The sequence below is a fragment of the Nannobrachium achirus genome (genome assembly GCF_963921795.1).
Source record: "Nannobrachium achirus genome assembly, chromosome: 6".
NCBI lineage: Eukaryota > Metazoa > Chordata > Actinopteri > Myctophiformes > Myctophidae > Nannobrachium > Nannobrachium achirus.
The window spans coordinates 58132718-58145546 of NC_137815.1; the positions used below are offsets into that span (position 1 = coordinate 58132718).

The 12829-nt window shown below is 41.1% G+C and overlaps 1 protein-coding gene across 2 annotated transcripts in view; it reads left to right on the forward strand.

Annotated features, from left to right (window-relative positions):
• The window catches only part of cfap100 (cilia and flagella associated protein 100), a 95618-nt gene extending 83107 nt beyond the window's left edge, over positions 1-12511 (forward strand). The window contains exons 1-16 of one of the 2 annotated variants that reach the window (XM_080728985.1): positions 5536-5556; positions 5658-5736; positions 6072-6162; positions 6433-6545; positions 6884-6975; positions 7411-7475; positions 8420-8583; positions 8862-8942; positions 9559-9740; positions 9861-9957; positions 10088-10139; positions 10229-10383; positions 10867-11002; positions 11372-11574; positions 11720-11813; positions 12388-12511. In XM_080728985.1, coding sequence (XP_080585111.1) covers positions 5669-5736; positions 6072-6162; positions 6433-6545; positions 6884-6975; positions 7411-7475; positions 8420-8583; positions 8862-8942; positions 9559-9740; positions 9861-9957; positions 10088-10139; positions 10229-10383; positions 10867-11002; positions 11372-11574; positions 11720-11813; positions 12388-12498 — 1704 coding nt within the window. In that variant the 5' untranslated portion in view covers positions 5536-5556; positions 5658-5668 and the 3' untranslated portion in view covers positions 12499-12511. Of the gene's footprint in view, positions 1-5535; positions 5557-5657; positions 5737-6071; positions 6163-6432; positions 6546-6883; positions 6976-7410; positions 7476-8419; positions 8584-8861; positions 8943-9558; positions 9741-9860; positions 9958-10087; positions 10140-10228; positions 10384-10866; positions 11003-11371; positions 11575-11719; positions 11814-12387 lie in introns of those variants that run through there. The other variant, XM_080728984.1, reaches the window with a different exon arrangement.
• The last annotated feature ends 318 nt before the right edge of the window (positions 12512-12829 follow it).

The following is a 12829-nucleotide window of genomic DNA, read 5'->3' on the forward strand; positions in this document are numbered from 1 at the left end:
TGGTTCTGAAGGCTCGTCCCTGCTCTGTCGCCCTATTGGTCGGCGGGTCTTGGAGGAAGGTCCCAGGGTCTGTCAATCAGGATTGCGTGGGTCAACATGTGGAGATGCTCGAAGGAGGAGAGAGCAGTGGTGGAAAAAAAGTACTCACATGTTTTACTTGAGTAAAAGTATCAATACTGCAATGTATTAATACTCTGTTACAAGTACAATTCTGGAATTCAAAAATGTAGGCCTTTTGAGTAAAAGTACAACATTGGTATCAGAATGTATAGACTTATAAAGTACCAAAAGTAGAAAGTACTCATTATGCAAAATGTCCCATTTCACAAGTTTTCCATTGAATAAAATGTATAAAAATCCTTTTGAAAATAGCAGATCTACAAGCTCACAATGTGAATTCATTGTGAGCTTGTGGGTGAGCTATCAAAAGTTACAAAGTAGGGCGGCGTAACTAGTAGGCTAACTAAAGTTGTTATATAGTGGAGTAAAAGTACAATATTTGCCTCTGAGATGTAGTGGAGTAGAAGTAAAAGTATAGGCCTATTGAAAATTGGAATTACTCAAGTAAAGTACAAATACCTCAGAATTGTACTTAATTAAGTACAGTACTTGAGTAAATGTACTTAGTTACTTTTACACCAGAGAGAGCTAAGTTTTCCTCTTCTTATCTCATCTTTCTCTGGGGGGAAGGAAGCTTATATACTGTTCCAGTAAGACCCACTCCCAGACAATGTTTACATGGAGACTCAAGGAGCAAATGAAGTGCTGTAGGATTAAAATATATCTCCCTCATCCATTTCTTCCGAAGTGGATTCCGGCGTAAATACTAGACAATCTTTCATTTCATAAGCAACGGCAAGTCGGCAACGGATCAATCATTGTGGTTATTTGTTACTACTTTATTATTACTTTGCATAATAAATGTCAGCAGCAGTTAATCTTGTTTCATGCCTATATAGGCCTGTGTGTGTGTGTGTGTGTGTGTGTGTGTGTGTGTGTGTGTGTGTGTGTGTGTGTGTGCGTGCATGCGTGCGTGCGTGTGCGTGAGTGCGTACGTACATAAATACTGTACATACATACATTCATACACACACACACACACACACACACACACACACACACACACACACACACACACACACACACACACACACACACACAGGTTACTATAGGTCAATGTCACTTAGTAATGGTTCCACGAGGGCCAAGTTAACAACAACAACAATACTACTCCAGTGACGAGGAGAGGAACTCACTCTACAGGAAGGAATGCAGGCAAACCAGTGCAGTCTGGCACAGCTTGATAATGTAGGAAGTGTTTGAAACGTTTCAGAGAATCTTTTAACTCCTGGATGAGGGATCTTCTACTTGCACCTGATCCGCGACAGAGAGAATGGTTTATTCTGAGAAATATTATAACGTGTTATAACAACGCAATGTGACATAGCTCTGTTCTACAGTTTTTATTATATTTGAAGCTTGCTTTGGCAATGTAAATGTATGTTTTCTCATGCCAATAAAGCTCCTTTGAATTGAATGAAATTGAGAAAGGTGACTTTTTTCAACTGCAATGTAATCGATTCTGCAACCTCTCTGATATCTCACTCTCTCTCCGCCCGCCTTCCCCCAATGTTGACTGGTGTTCAGTAGTTAGAATAGACATTATCACCTGTTATTCATCCACATTCATGTTCTCCCTCTGAAAAGTGACAATGCTGCCTGCAAGCTTCTTTTGATGTCATTTGCAATTACCTGGATGCTTCAGGGTCAGGGGCAAATCATTAAAAAAGTAATTCCTGCCTAATGAAGAAAGTGTGGGAAACATTAAATCAACCCTCATATGATTCATTTACAGCTCTCTGGGCCCTCAAAGTAAAGGAGTTGACCACACTCAACATGGCGCCTAGAGTGCACGACAGTAACTAGAAGCTAATAGTTCTACCAGTGTTGGGTGACATACCGGACAGAACAGCATGTCTGTCTGATCCAACATGACCTGGTAATCCACACATCAAACAGCTGGTTGCAGCTGGTTGCCAAAGCCATGAGATTGTCCCTGCAGGACTGTTGGGCCTGCAGATTACGCTGTAGGATGGATGGTCTGAGTCAGATGGATGTAGTAAGCAGTAAGTAAGTTGTGGATTAAGCGCTTGCCTTTGCCCTACTTCTATTGCTCAGTCTCTGTGTCTCCAAGGACAAGCAGAGGCTGTTATTTGGAGCTGGAGGATGTGGAAATAGAGTTAGAATCACCCCTCTAAAGATGACAAGCACCGGAGGAGACCACAATGCCATCCAGGGGCGTTGTGGTCTCCTCCGGTGCAGGGGTGAAAATATGTGCAAATTTGAATATATGTATTTTTTAAGCAAACATTTGTAACTCAGATGTTGCTTCTGGGGAGTCCCTGGAACTAAATGTTTTGAGATGGGGGTCCGTGGCCAAATACATATCATTTTGGGGGTCCTTCACATGAAAAGGTTTGAGCACCACTGACATAGAAACATAGGTTTCTCAAGAAAACCTTAGAAGGATATGAAATACTCAAAGACTTACACACATTTTCACGATTTTTCAAAAATAGCAAATCTACAAGCTTGTACATCTGCTAGTTTTCAATAGTTAAAGCACAAAATGTGAGTGAATCCTTGTACCCAGGGCCCAGAATTTGGTGTGACACCCCTGATGCCATCAGTTTATAAATGAACAATAGGATATTATCTGAATAACACTGCTGTCGGGCAGAAACCTTGTATCTCCATATTTAAGCTTTTTATGTATGTTTCTTAGATAGAGGGCAGAACAGTTCCTCCAGCTCACAATGTGTTGCATCGCGTTGTGAGCTTGTAGATCTGCTATTTATGCAAATTTGATTTTATATGTAAGTAAACTATCAACACATTGAAAAACAATGTATTAATGAGATGATAGCTACATACACTGTGTCACAGGTTAATCTTTATAGCCTACTTTAATCTTTATAGTCAAATTCATACTCAGGGATTTGCTGTGCACTACTATTATCAGACAATACAGGGAAGTATTATGGTGAGTCTTTAGATAACATATTTATGAAGTCATTTACAAGTTTTGAGGCTTATCTTTGACAGTGTGGTCAAATAATTCCTATGATGGAGAGGATATGTGACAGAAAGTGTACGAAAACGTTACTACCCACTATCAAAATGAGAGAACCACTCACATTTAGGAATCAAAAATGTCATGATGATTCCCCAGAACAGTTCACACAATATTTGTGGAAAGTTAACAACATTCACCCAATCATATAGACAATGGAGTACTAAGAAATTCAATCCAGCCCAAAGCCACCTCACCAATCTTAAACATGTAAAAATCTAAAGGACCATTCTATGGGGCCGGAAAGTGACAAGTCTATACCATTATCTGTCGAGCTGTTTCAGAATTCATATTAGACAACCTCAGAAGGCTGTTCTGTGGCCTTTGGAAGAATAATTTATTTTCACTATACTTATTTACTGTGTCCCAGACTAGTCCGTAATCCAGAAGGATGTTGGTTGTTTACTAGGCTATCCCAGACCCAGACCACAGGAAATATGTATTGTGGCGTCTTTGTTGTGTAGAATTAATTAGAGGTTATTAATTGCAACCGTAAGTATAGGCATGAAAGGGATTGTACGTTGTGATGTCATGGGAACCACTCTAACAGAATCCCTTTTATGCCCATATATGGAGATCCCTGATGTCATCAATATTAAGCCCATATCTAACAGGACTTCATACGGGAATGCCCATATATGGAGGAAGACAGCCCATATCTGTGTGGCTGGTTCAGACCACTCTATGGTTCAGACAGGGATCTCCATGTATGGGCATAAAAGATATGTACCATATACAGTAGTACATGGATCTCTATGGGCACCAGGGGTCCGATATACATCACTGGTCAGATAAAGGGCAAGGTCGCATGTCGCCCTGAGCCTGAGGCGTCTTACTAGTTAATATCCTCATTGAGAACCTGAACGCTCCCATTTTGCACGCACGTGCACACACGCGCACACAGTCACACAAACATACACACACACACTTTGGAGATTGCAAAACACATTTTTGGATATTACCCCTTCAAATGTTGTCAAAACATCAAGCAAATCGGTACACATTATCTCTAGTCATGTATCAAGATGGATCTATCCAATCTTGGCGACTGGCTTCCAAAGTTTGCAGGAGTCTGTTTTGAACAAAATGCCTCAAATCATGGACACAGCATCTGATAGCTGTGAAACTTTGCACGCACATATCCATTATGCCAAGGAAGAAATGTCATCCTGCATTTTTCAAATCCTCATGGTGGCGCTGTAACAGGCCGATTAATGTTTTTTTTAACTGGACTCAGATCTTTGCACGCACACTCCCTACCTAGAGGCCAAAGAAAAACCTCTGCCCTGAAAAGGCTTTGACTTTTTCCACAGGGGCCAGTTCCAAGTCGGAACTATAGGTGCTCTTTTAGAGCGGTTTTGAAGGAGAGTAGGGATTTACACTCCTTTAAAGCCATTGGTTCATCTCTGTGGCATAGCAAGAGAATACATTTTAATTGTTTGAGCCAAATCTGGGTTGAACATGATTAGTGGAGCTCCCTCTGGTGTTGTGATTGTGGAAGTAGTTTGACAGGTATACATGTTATATCTTAGCAAAAACCTTGAAAACCTTATACTGTATGTCTTTGACCCTATTATAATTGACCAATTAATCTCTATAAACAAATATAGGCTATCTGGTCCCTATACTGTAGGCTATGTGTGTGTTTCTCTGTGTAGCTATTAGGCTAAGCAAATGACACAAATTGCTTCATAGAACATGAAAGTGGGGTGACTGGGTTCAAAAGGGCGAGAGAGAGCGCAACAAGTGACAGACTGAGATTTATCTAGCAACATGCCATATGTCGGCAATGTTTCACGGTCTGAAACAGTTTAATTGAAAACATGGTTCTTTCTTGTGCGTTTGTTTCGTTTTATAGGCTAATTAAGTGGAAGTGCTGATTCTTCCATGCGTATTGTATTGAATTGTGTCTCCAACGCAGCAGTATAGGCCCATACTTGAAGCATTGGACACTATAGTTTGGCGCCATCCTCTGGTAAGAACATGTTACTGTTTTGTTACCATGACAACAGTACACAAACTCACGACAGAGACCTAAAGTTACAGACGTGTTTGACCAATAATAGGCTACCAGTAATTAATATCAGTCAATACCGCAACTCTATGTCTGCAGAGAGCACGGTGCAACGTTTTATTGAAGGTAGGTGTATATTTAATACATTTGGAAATTAACTAAAAAGAAACACATAAATGTAGCACACATGCTTTGCTTACAATACAGCTGTTGTGTGCCTACTTCTGAGGAAAGTAGCCTATTTATAGCTATTCTAATTGCCAGTTTACATACAGGCTCTCCTATATGCCCAGTCAAAATAACCGTCAAAATAAATGTGAGAAGCTCATTAGCATCCAATATAACACTAACTTTTAATGGGTTTATCCTACAGAGATGTTGTCACCACTGTCAGCAGCATCACCATCCAGTGAGTCTATGGTATTTAAGAGCGTGCTAGGCCTACATAACATCACATAAGGATCAGTGTGTTTGCAAATAATGTGTATGGTCTATATTCCTATTTGACAGATGCAGCTGAGATGCAGTCAGGTACCCTGGTTGCTTCAAATACAGGCCTTGCCATTGAATCACCTAAACCAGGTAGGGTGTAACCTCAGGAACAGTGAACCAATGAAGTTAGACACACGCGCGCGCGCGCGCGCACACACACACACACACACACACACACACACACACACGCACACGCACACGCACACGCACACGCACACGCACGCGCGCGCGCACACACACACACACACACACACACACACGCGCACTATTTTCTCTATTAATCTCTTTGTTCTTGCTTATACTGTGTGTAGACTCGAGAATGAGGGAGACGAGAAAGAGTCTAAGCTATTTGTTCTTTGCACTTGCTTCCTTTAATTCCATTGTGTGTGTGTGTGTGTGTGTGTGTGTGTGTGTGTGTGTGTAGACCTCGAGAACGAGGAAGATAAGACAGAGCCCTTTCAAAGTGCCAGAGGACAACAGCATTTTCCTGCTCAGGATGAAGGAAAAGGAGCGCCAAAAAGAGGTGTGTGTGTGTGTGTGTGTGTGTGTGTGTGTGTGTGTGTGTGTGTGTGTGTGTGTGTGTGTGTGTGTGTGCGTGCGTGTGTGCGTGTGTGCGTGCATGCGAGAGGGAGAGAGTAATCCCATCTTCCATACTCCAAAACATTTTTTGCTCTTATGTCATATTCAGGCATTGAATATAACTGAATATGGTCAATTGGATGACAGTATCTCTGTGAACATGTGTGGGCTGTACTGTACAAGTGTTGCTAGTATTCCCTCCTATGTGTTCCAGGAGATGCGTCAGTACCTGGCTCTGCCTGTCCATGAGAGACAGACCTTCACTGGACGTACGAAGACAAAGCAGAGAGAACTGATAGAGAAGTTGGATGAAGAGGAGGGAGAGAAGTAAGGGCTGGATGTCATGTCTGAGATCAATGTCATGAAAATCATATGGATTTCTCTTTTTTCTTTTTTAAACATATCGTTTGTGCTCTATACGGCTTCTGTTTGTGAAATCACAAGGCATGCAGTCAAATTAATGTTAACTGTGTTTGGTCAATCAAAACATCTTCAGAAATGTTAAATACTTAATACTTTACACTTAATGTTTTGTTAAATTGGGATATAAATCAATTTTGACAACAAAAAAGTGTATTATGAATTTAGGGTATGCTCCAATCATCACAATATGATTTCATTGAAAGACAATAAAGGATAAATATTTAATTATCTTGCAACAATAGAGAGAAGATGGACAAATTGGACCAGCTGAAGGAAGTCCGACCTCACAGCTTACCTGGCAAGCAGGCCTTGAAGATGGCCATGATTAAACAAGGTACGTTGGAGGGAGCAGAGGTCAACATTGTTGTTTGTTACATAAAAACAATATACATTGAATAGTTAAACTATGTAGGCCTACTGCCATGTTAAAACGCTTCCACGCCTTAAATTGGAAAGTAATCTCTACAGTACAATATATGTAATTCATTATTTGTCAATATAATATTTTAGCGTGAGTCCTAACATCCCTATATACATACTCTTTCTGGGATACATGTATCTCTTATCCAAACCGGGGTTCATTTGCCACCATGCTTGAGTTTCCCTGCTCAGGAAATGTGCTGTAGAAACAAAGTTTGACTTGATACAGCATAGCTTAATAATAGTCAAGGTTGGTTATCAACTGCGACTTCTGTTGATGTTGTACTACAGAGCTTCCAGTTACTGTATTTGCTCACACTGACCTAACTCTGATGTGAATTCTTCTCAGAAAATATAGAGAAAGAGAGCATACAAGACTTTATCACCAAAAAACGGGAGAAGTTTCTGCAGGAGGTAAGTAAGAGAGAGTCTCCAAGATCTTCAAAATTCTGGAACAGTCCAAAGTCCAGAGACTGTCCAACTGTCCACACTCCAGGTTTCAACTGCTAACCATGCATGTCAATTAAATGTAATGTATCTGGAAAACCCTACAAAATATGCATTTTGTGTCTGCTTTTTACTAGATTGTTTTTATTTTATTTTGGCTCAGTGGTTAGCACTGTTGCTTCACATCAAGACGGTCCTGGAATGGAGCCCAACTGGGGCCTTTCTGCGTGGAATTTGCATGTTCTCCCTATGTTTACACAGTTTCTTCCTGCACCAAAAATACATGCACATTAGGAACATTCTCCTGCCAGCGACCTTGACCGAGGTACTGACCTTAAGAGCTGGAACTGGTCCCTGGGCACTGCTCAGTGACTGCCCACTGCTCCTAGATTTTATTCATCGACAGGGATCAATAAAGTATTGCCTGGTCAAAGTCTTCATTCCGGAATCATCCCCTTTTTGTTATTTTCTTATAGTTAATTGGTAAATGTTTTTTTTCTTCTTTTTTTTTTTTTTACAGAAAAGCTACTTAAGTTCACGGTTTAACCACATGCTGAGTGTAAAAAATAATGAATTAAATACACTGACCAGGTAGATGACAGCTATGGTCTTGTGTTGATCTTAGCTAATAAATGTACTCAGTTAGGCATCATCATCATCAGGGCAATTATTTATCAAAAAAAATATGGCATATATTGAATATGAATGAAAAGCAGGATCCAAATTCAAAGATAAAAATGTACAATTATTACCCCCGGCCCCAACACACACACACGCACACACGCACGCACGCCAGGTGCAGTTGCACCCTCTGCACCCTCTAGCTTCACCCACTGGTTAGAATGACACCGATAATCCTACTCCTCACCTGAGTTTCTCTGCTTTCCCCCACATCTTTTCTCATTTCTCAGTACTCGCTGTTAGTGAAGCGATCAGAGATGATAAAACTGGAAGATGCCTCTGTGGCAGAGGAAAGGAGGCTGAAACGTGCCGAACAGCAACTTGAACGCGATGCCCTTTTGTTTGAGGAGTTTCTCAAGGAGAACAACAAGAACTCTGTGGAGGCCGTTAAAACGTAAGCTGGATTCCTATATCTTAATGTATCCAAAAACCTGTATTGACATAAATGAATGGTGCAATAGATAACTTTAAAGTCCTATCCAGGTAGAAAAGCAGTCCCCGCCTGTAATTTACTATAGCCAAGCCAGAATATCTCATTAATTGGGAGAGGCTTCTTATCATATTGTGTATTTGTATGTTGACTCTACTGTCTTAACAGTGTAGGGAAAGGTAAGCGTTTGTATGGGTATTACAGTACATCTGTTGTGCTGAATTTGCCTTTGTACTGTACAGTGCTGACCAGGAGACCCAAACCAAACTGCAGAGGATCGCTGAGATCAAAAGATTGACAGCCGAAATGGTGACCATTAAAAGGTTTGAGATATTTTCATACTACATTGTGTGATTATGTGATGTCAAAAAGTGTGTCAACTGTATTATTGTTATTGTTGCAAACATATAAAAGTAAAAACCTCATTAGTAGCATGGAGACCATTTTCTTTTTCTGTTTAGTGTTTTACAATGTCCATTCATGTTGGGCAGCAGTGACTCAGGAGGCAGACCTCCGTCCCTGGCTCCTCCTGACATTTTAAACTTTTAAGATTTGTTTTTTGGGGGCTTTTATGCCTTTATTGGATTGGACATTAGACTGACAGGAAATGGGGGGAGAGATGGAGAACGACATGCGGCAAAGGTCGTCCGGCTCGGGAATCGAACCGGTGACGCCGCCAGGCATCCATGCCTATGTGGCAATGCCTAAGTAGTATACAGCAGGCGTCCCGGCATTTTAAACTTTTAACTGCTCCTGGTGAGCAGATTGGTGCCTTGCATAGTTGCCTCCACCCTTGGTGTGAGAAGGAATGAATGCTATGCACATTCTAAAGGGCTTTGTGGAAAGGTGCTATATAAAGGCACCATTTACCAGTTATGTCAGTTTGTGTGGGTAAAAGTGCCACCACACTCGGGTGTTGATCTAAATCTGACCATGCAGTGAGATCTCCAAGAATGAGGAAATCATGAAGGACTACAACATGTACAAAGGCTTCCTGTTCAAGCTGTCCCCTCCGGAGTGGCAAGAAGCACAGAGGGCCTCGAAGGCCCTGCTGTCTGACAGAGATACTCATGACAAGGAGAAAGATCACCATGCTGAGATCAAGCCAGGCCACAGGCGTGGTATGTACTTGTAATGTAATTCACATCAAATGTTAATAAAGATGGATCATTATGATTAGTAACATACAATAGGATAATCGTTTGTGGTCATATGATAAGAATAACAACACACACACTCAGGTGTTATCAGCACAGGTCGAGAGTTGCCGCCAATAAGAGAATGCAGATCATCTTCCGCACGTAGCAACAGGTCATCAGCCAACAGCCGCTGCACACCGTAAGGTTTTAACCACTTTCAAAAGGACGTCCTTACTTTTGGGCATGTCATTAAAGGCTAAATGTATATATATATACACATATATATACATATATATATAAAATAAAACTGTGTTTCAATTTCGTTTCAGGACCCCCTGTTCAAAACTGGACACAGTGGACAGCGACAGCCCAGAATATGAGGTCAGTCAGTCTCCAAGAATTGGCAAAATAATTCACAGAAGTAGTATCAGCCTACCGTCTTTTGTCCTGTGTGGTGTCGCCCTCTGCAGGATGAGCCAGAGCTGTACTTCTCAGAGCCCCAGCAGCTGCTGGACCTGTTAACAGAGCTGGAGGAGCAGAACCTCTCTCTGATTCAAAACTCCACGGAGACCGAGGAGGCATTGGAGGAGCTGCGACACACAATGGAGAACAGCAAGAGGAAGATGTAAGGCTCAACGGTCATTTAAGGCAGTGCTTCCCAAACCCTTTTATGTCAAGGACCCCCAAATTAATGTGTAGCCACAGACCTTCATATGAAAATGTTTTGAAAATGTTGAAAATAGCAGATTTATGCAAGTTCACATTGGCTGTTTTCAAATAGCTGATGTCTATAGAGTTAAAGTGGTTAAACTGACTATGATGCTATATTAACACGTTGCTTGCTTGTACATAGTACACAAGCTTTTCAGAAATATTTACCACTTAAGCCCTATACTATGCTGTACTGTTACAAAAACAACAGATCTACAAGCTCACTATACATCACATCATGAATTGTTTTACTGTGACAGAGTTGGAAGTGTTTACCTTTTCACCAGGTTGGGAAAGGTCGGACTTAAGAGGAGAAAGAGTTCTACTCTGATCGACCCTCCGTTCTTCTCGTCGGTGCATCTTCATCAGTGCTTGTTTGTTCTTCTCATTCCCCTAGGGAACGAGATGCAGCGCAGCTGTCATCTCAGATTGACACCATGACCGAGACTATCGCCAGAGAGAAGAAGAGAGCTGCTGAGCTGGACCTGAAGGTCCGCCTCTTCAGCTTTGGCAAAGTCAAGACAGAGGACCAGGTAACAGTGCATGCTGTCCCCATTTGAAATTAACAGATTTTTTGACACCCCTTTTGAATCATATTAACACAATGAATTGGAATTTGTCACGACTCAGCGCTGTTATAAGTTGTAAACCAGGGGGCCAGAATCGTAAATCTTAATTTCCCCGACTTTTGTCAACCCACTGAATGATGACAACATATTGAATGGTGACAACTACTGGTAGCTCAGTATCTCGCCTACTGCGCCATTCAATTGTCTGAAAAGACGTGACAAATTCCCATTCAATGGGTTGACAGCATGGTTCCCTCTCTTCAAGCCTCAAATTATGTTTGAAAAATGTCTCTCACTCCCTCCATTCTTTGTTCATTGTCTACTCCTCAATAGGACAGCATGTTGGATGCACTTAGCCGCAAAGTGGAGGAAGTGTACCGCAGCTGCGTGGGTGACAAGAAGGCCAACCCCAGCACCATGCAGATGCTGGCTCACATTGAGAGCCGTGTGTCCACTCTGCTGGATAACATCGAGAGCATCCCCACAGACACTCTAGAGAAAGTGGAGCGGATCAAGGAGAAGGAGAAGAGGATCAGGTATACAATAGTGCCCACTCCAATGCTGGAATGTTGACTGCGTCATGTGATCTTCCAGGACCTCTGTACTGGGACTGGGACACAGGTTAAAATAATAGATGATTCCTACAACACTGCCAGGATTTTTCTTCTCTCCCTGTTGCAGGCAAAGAGAAGAGAAGCAGCAACAACAGAAACAGAAACAGGAGGAGAGACTAAAGAAGTCTCTGGAGAGAGCTCAAGCTGTCGTCAAGAAAAAAGTAGGCTTATCTCATAATTAATTCAATTAAAATACTTGTAAGATACACTACTTTCGAATTGAGTTGCAGGTTGTCTCAATATACAGGAAATAATTTAGCAGTATTTACTCTTCTAGAAGATAGTGTAGTCACACACTACACTAACATTGCAAAATAAAACATATCTCTGCTGTCGAGCCGAAACCTCCCAACTCAAAATGTTCATTTTCGGGAAAATGAGCTCAAGTGGAGTTACGTAGGTTTTGACCGAAGGGCTTTTTACTACTTTTCATTGGTTCAATATTATTTTAACCAACACACAGACGTAAAGGGTGTTCAATAGCACAGCACATATTTATGAAAAAAGAGAGGGCCAATCGGGTGGAGTTAGCTGGTTTGGCAAAGTGTGGAGTTAGGAGGTTTTGTCCCAAGCACTTTTTACTACTTTCCATTGGTTCAATATTATTTTAACAAACACTCAGATGTAAAGGGTGTTCAATAGCCCAGATTAATTTCAAAAAATCAAAAACCTCAAAAATGGAGTTAAGAGGTTTTGGCCAGACAGACAGATACTAGTTCTGCCTTTTCATTTCAGAGTGGAAGAAAGCTGATGCCCAGATCTAAGCCTGTTGCCCGTAAGGTCAAACTCACCAATGTGAAGGACATCTCGGACCAAGAGGAGCTCCATGCCTACTTCTTCACCTAAAAACATAACAGCCAAAATCTCTCTCTATATATATATATACTGTATAATATGGAGTTTTAGTTGAAGTGAATTACATAACTAATGATTTGATGCAATTAAAACAGTTCCATGGATGGCACAAGAAGTTCTGACCGTTTGAGCAATAGCATTTATTGATTTATTTATGTATTAGGCCCAGTCATCTTAAGATCAAATGTTTAGATTTGTGTTTGTATAGGCACCACGGTATAACATTAAGGTGCAATTTCTTAATGGGGAACTGGAAAAAAAGGAAATGTGAATATACAGTACTGTATTTCATTCAGCAATTTCAAAAGGCTATCACATACAT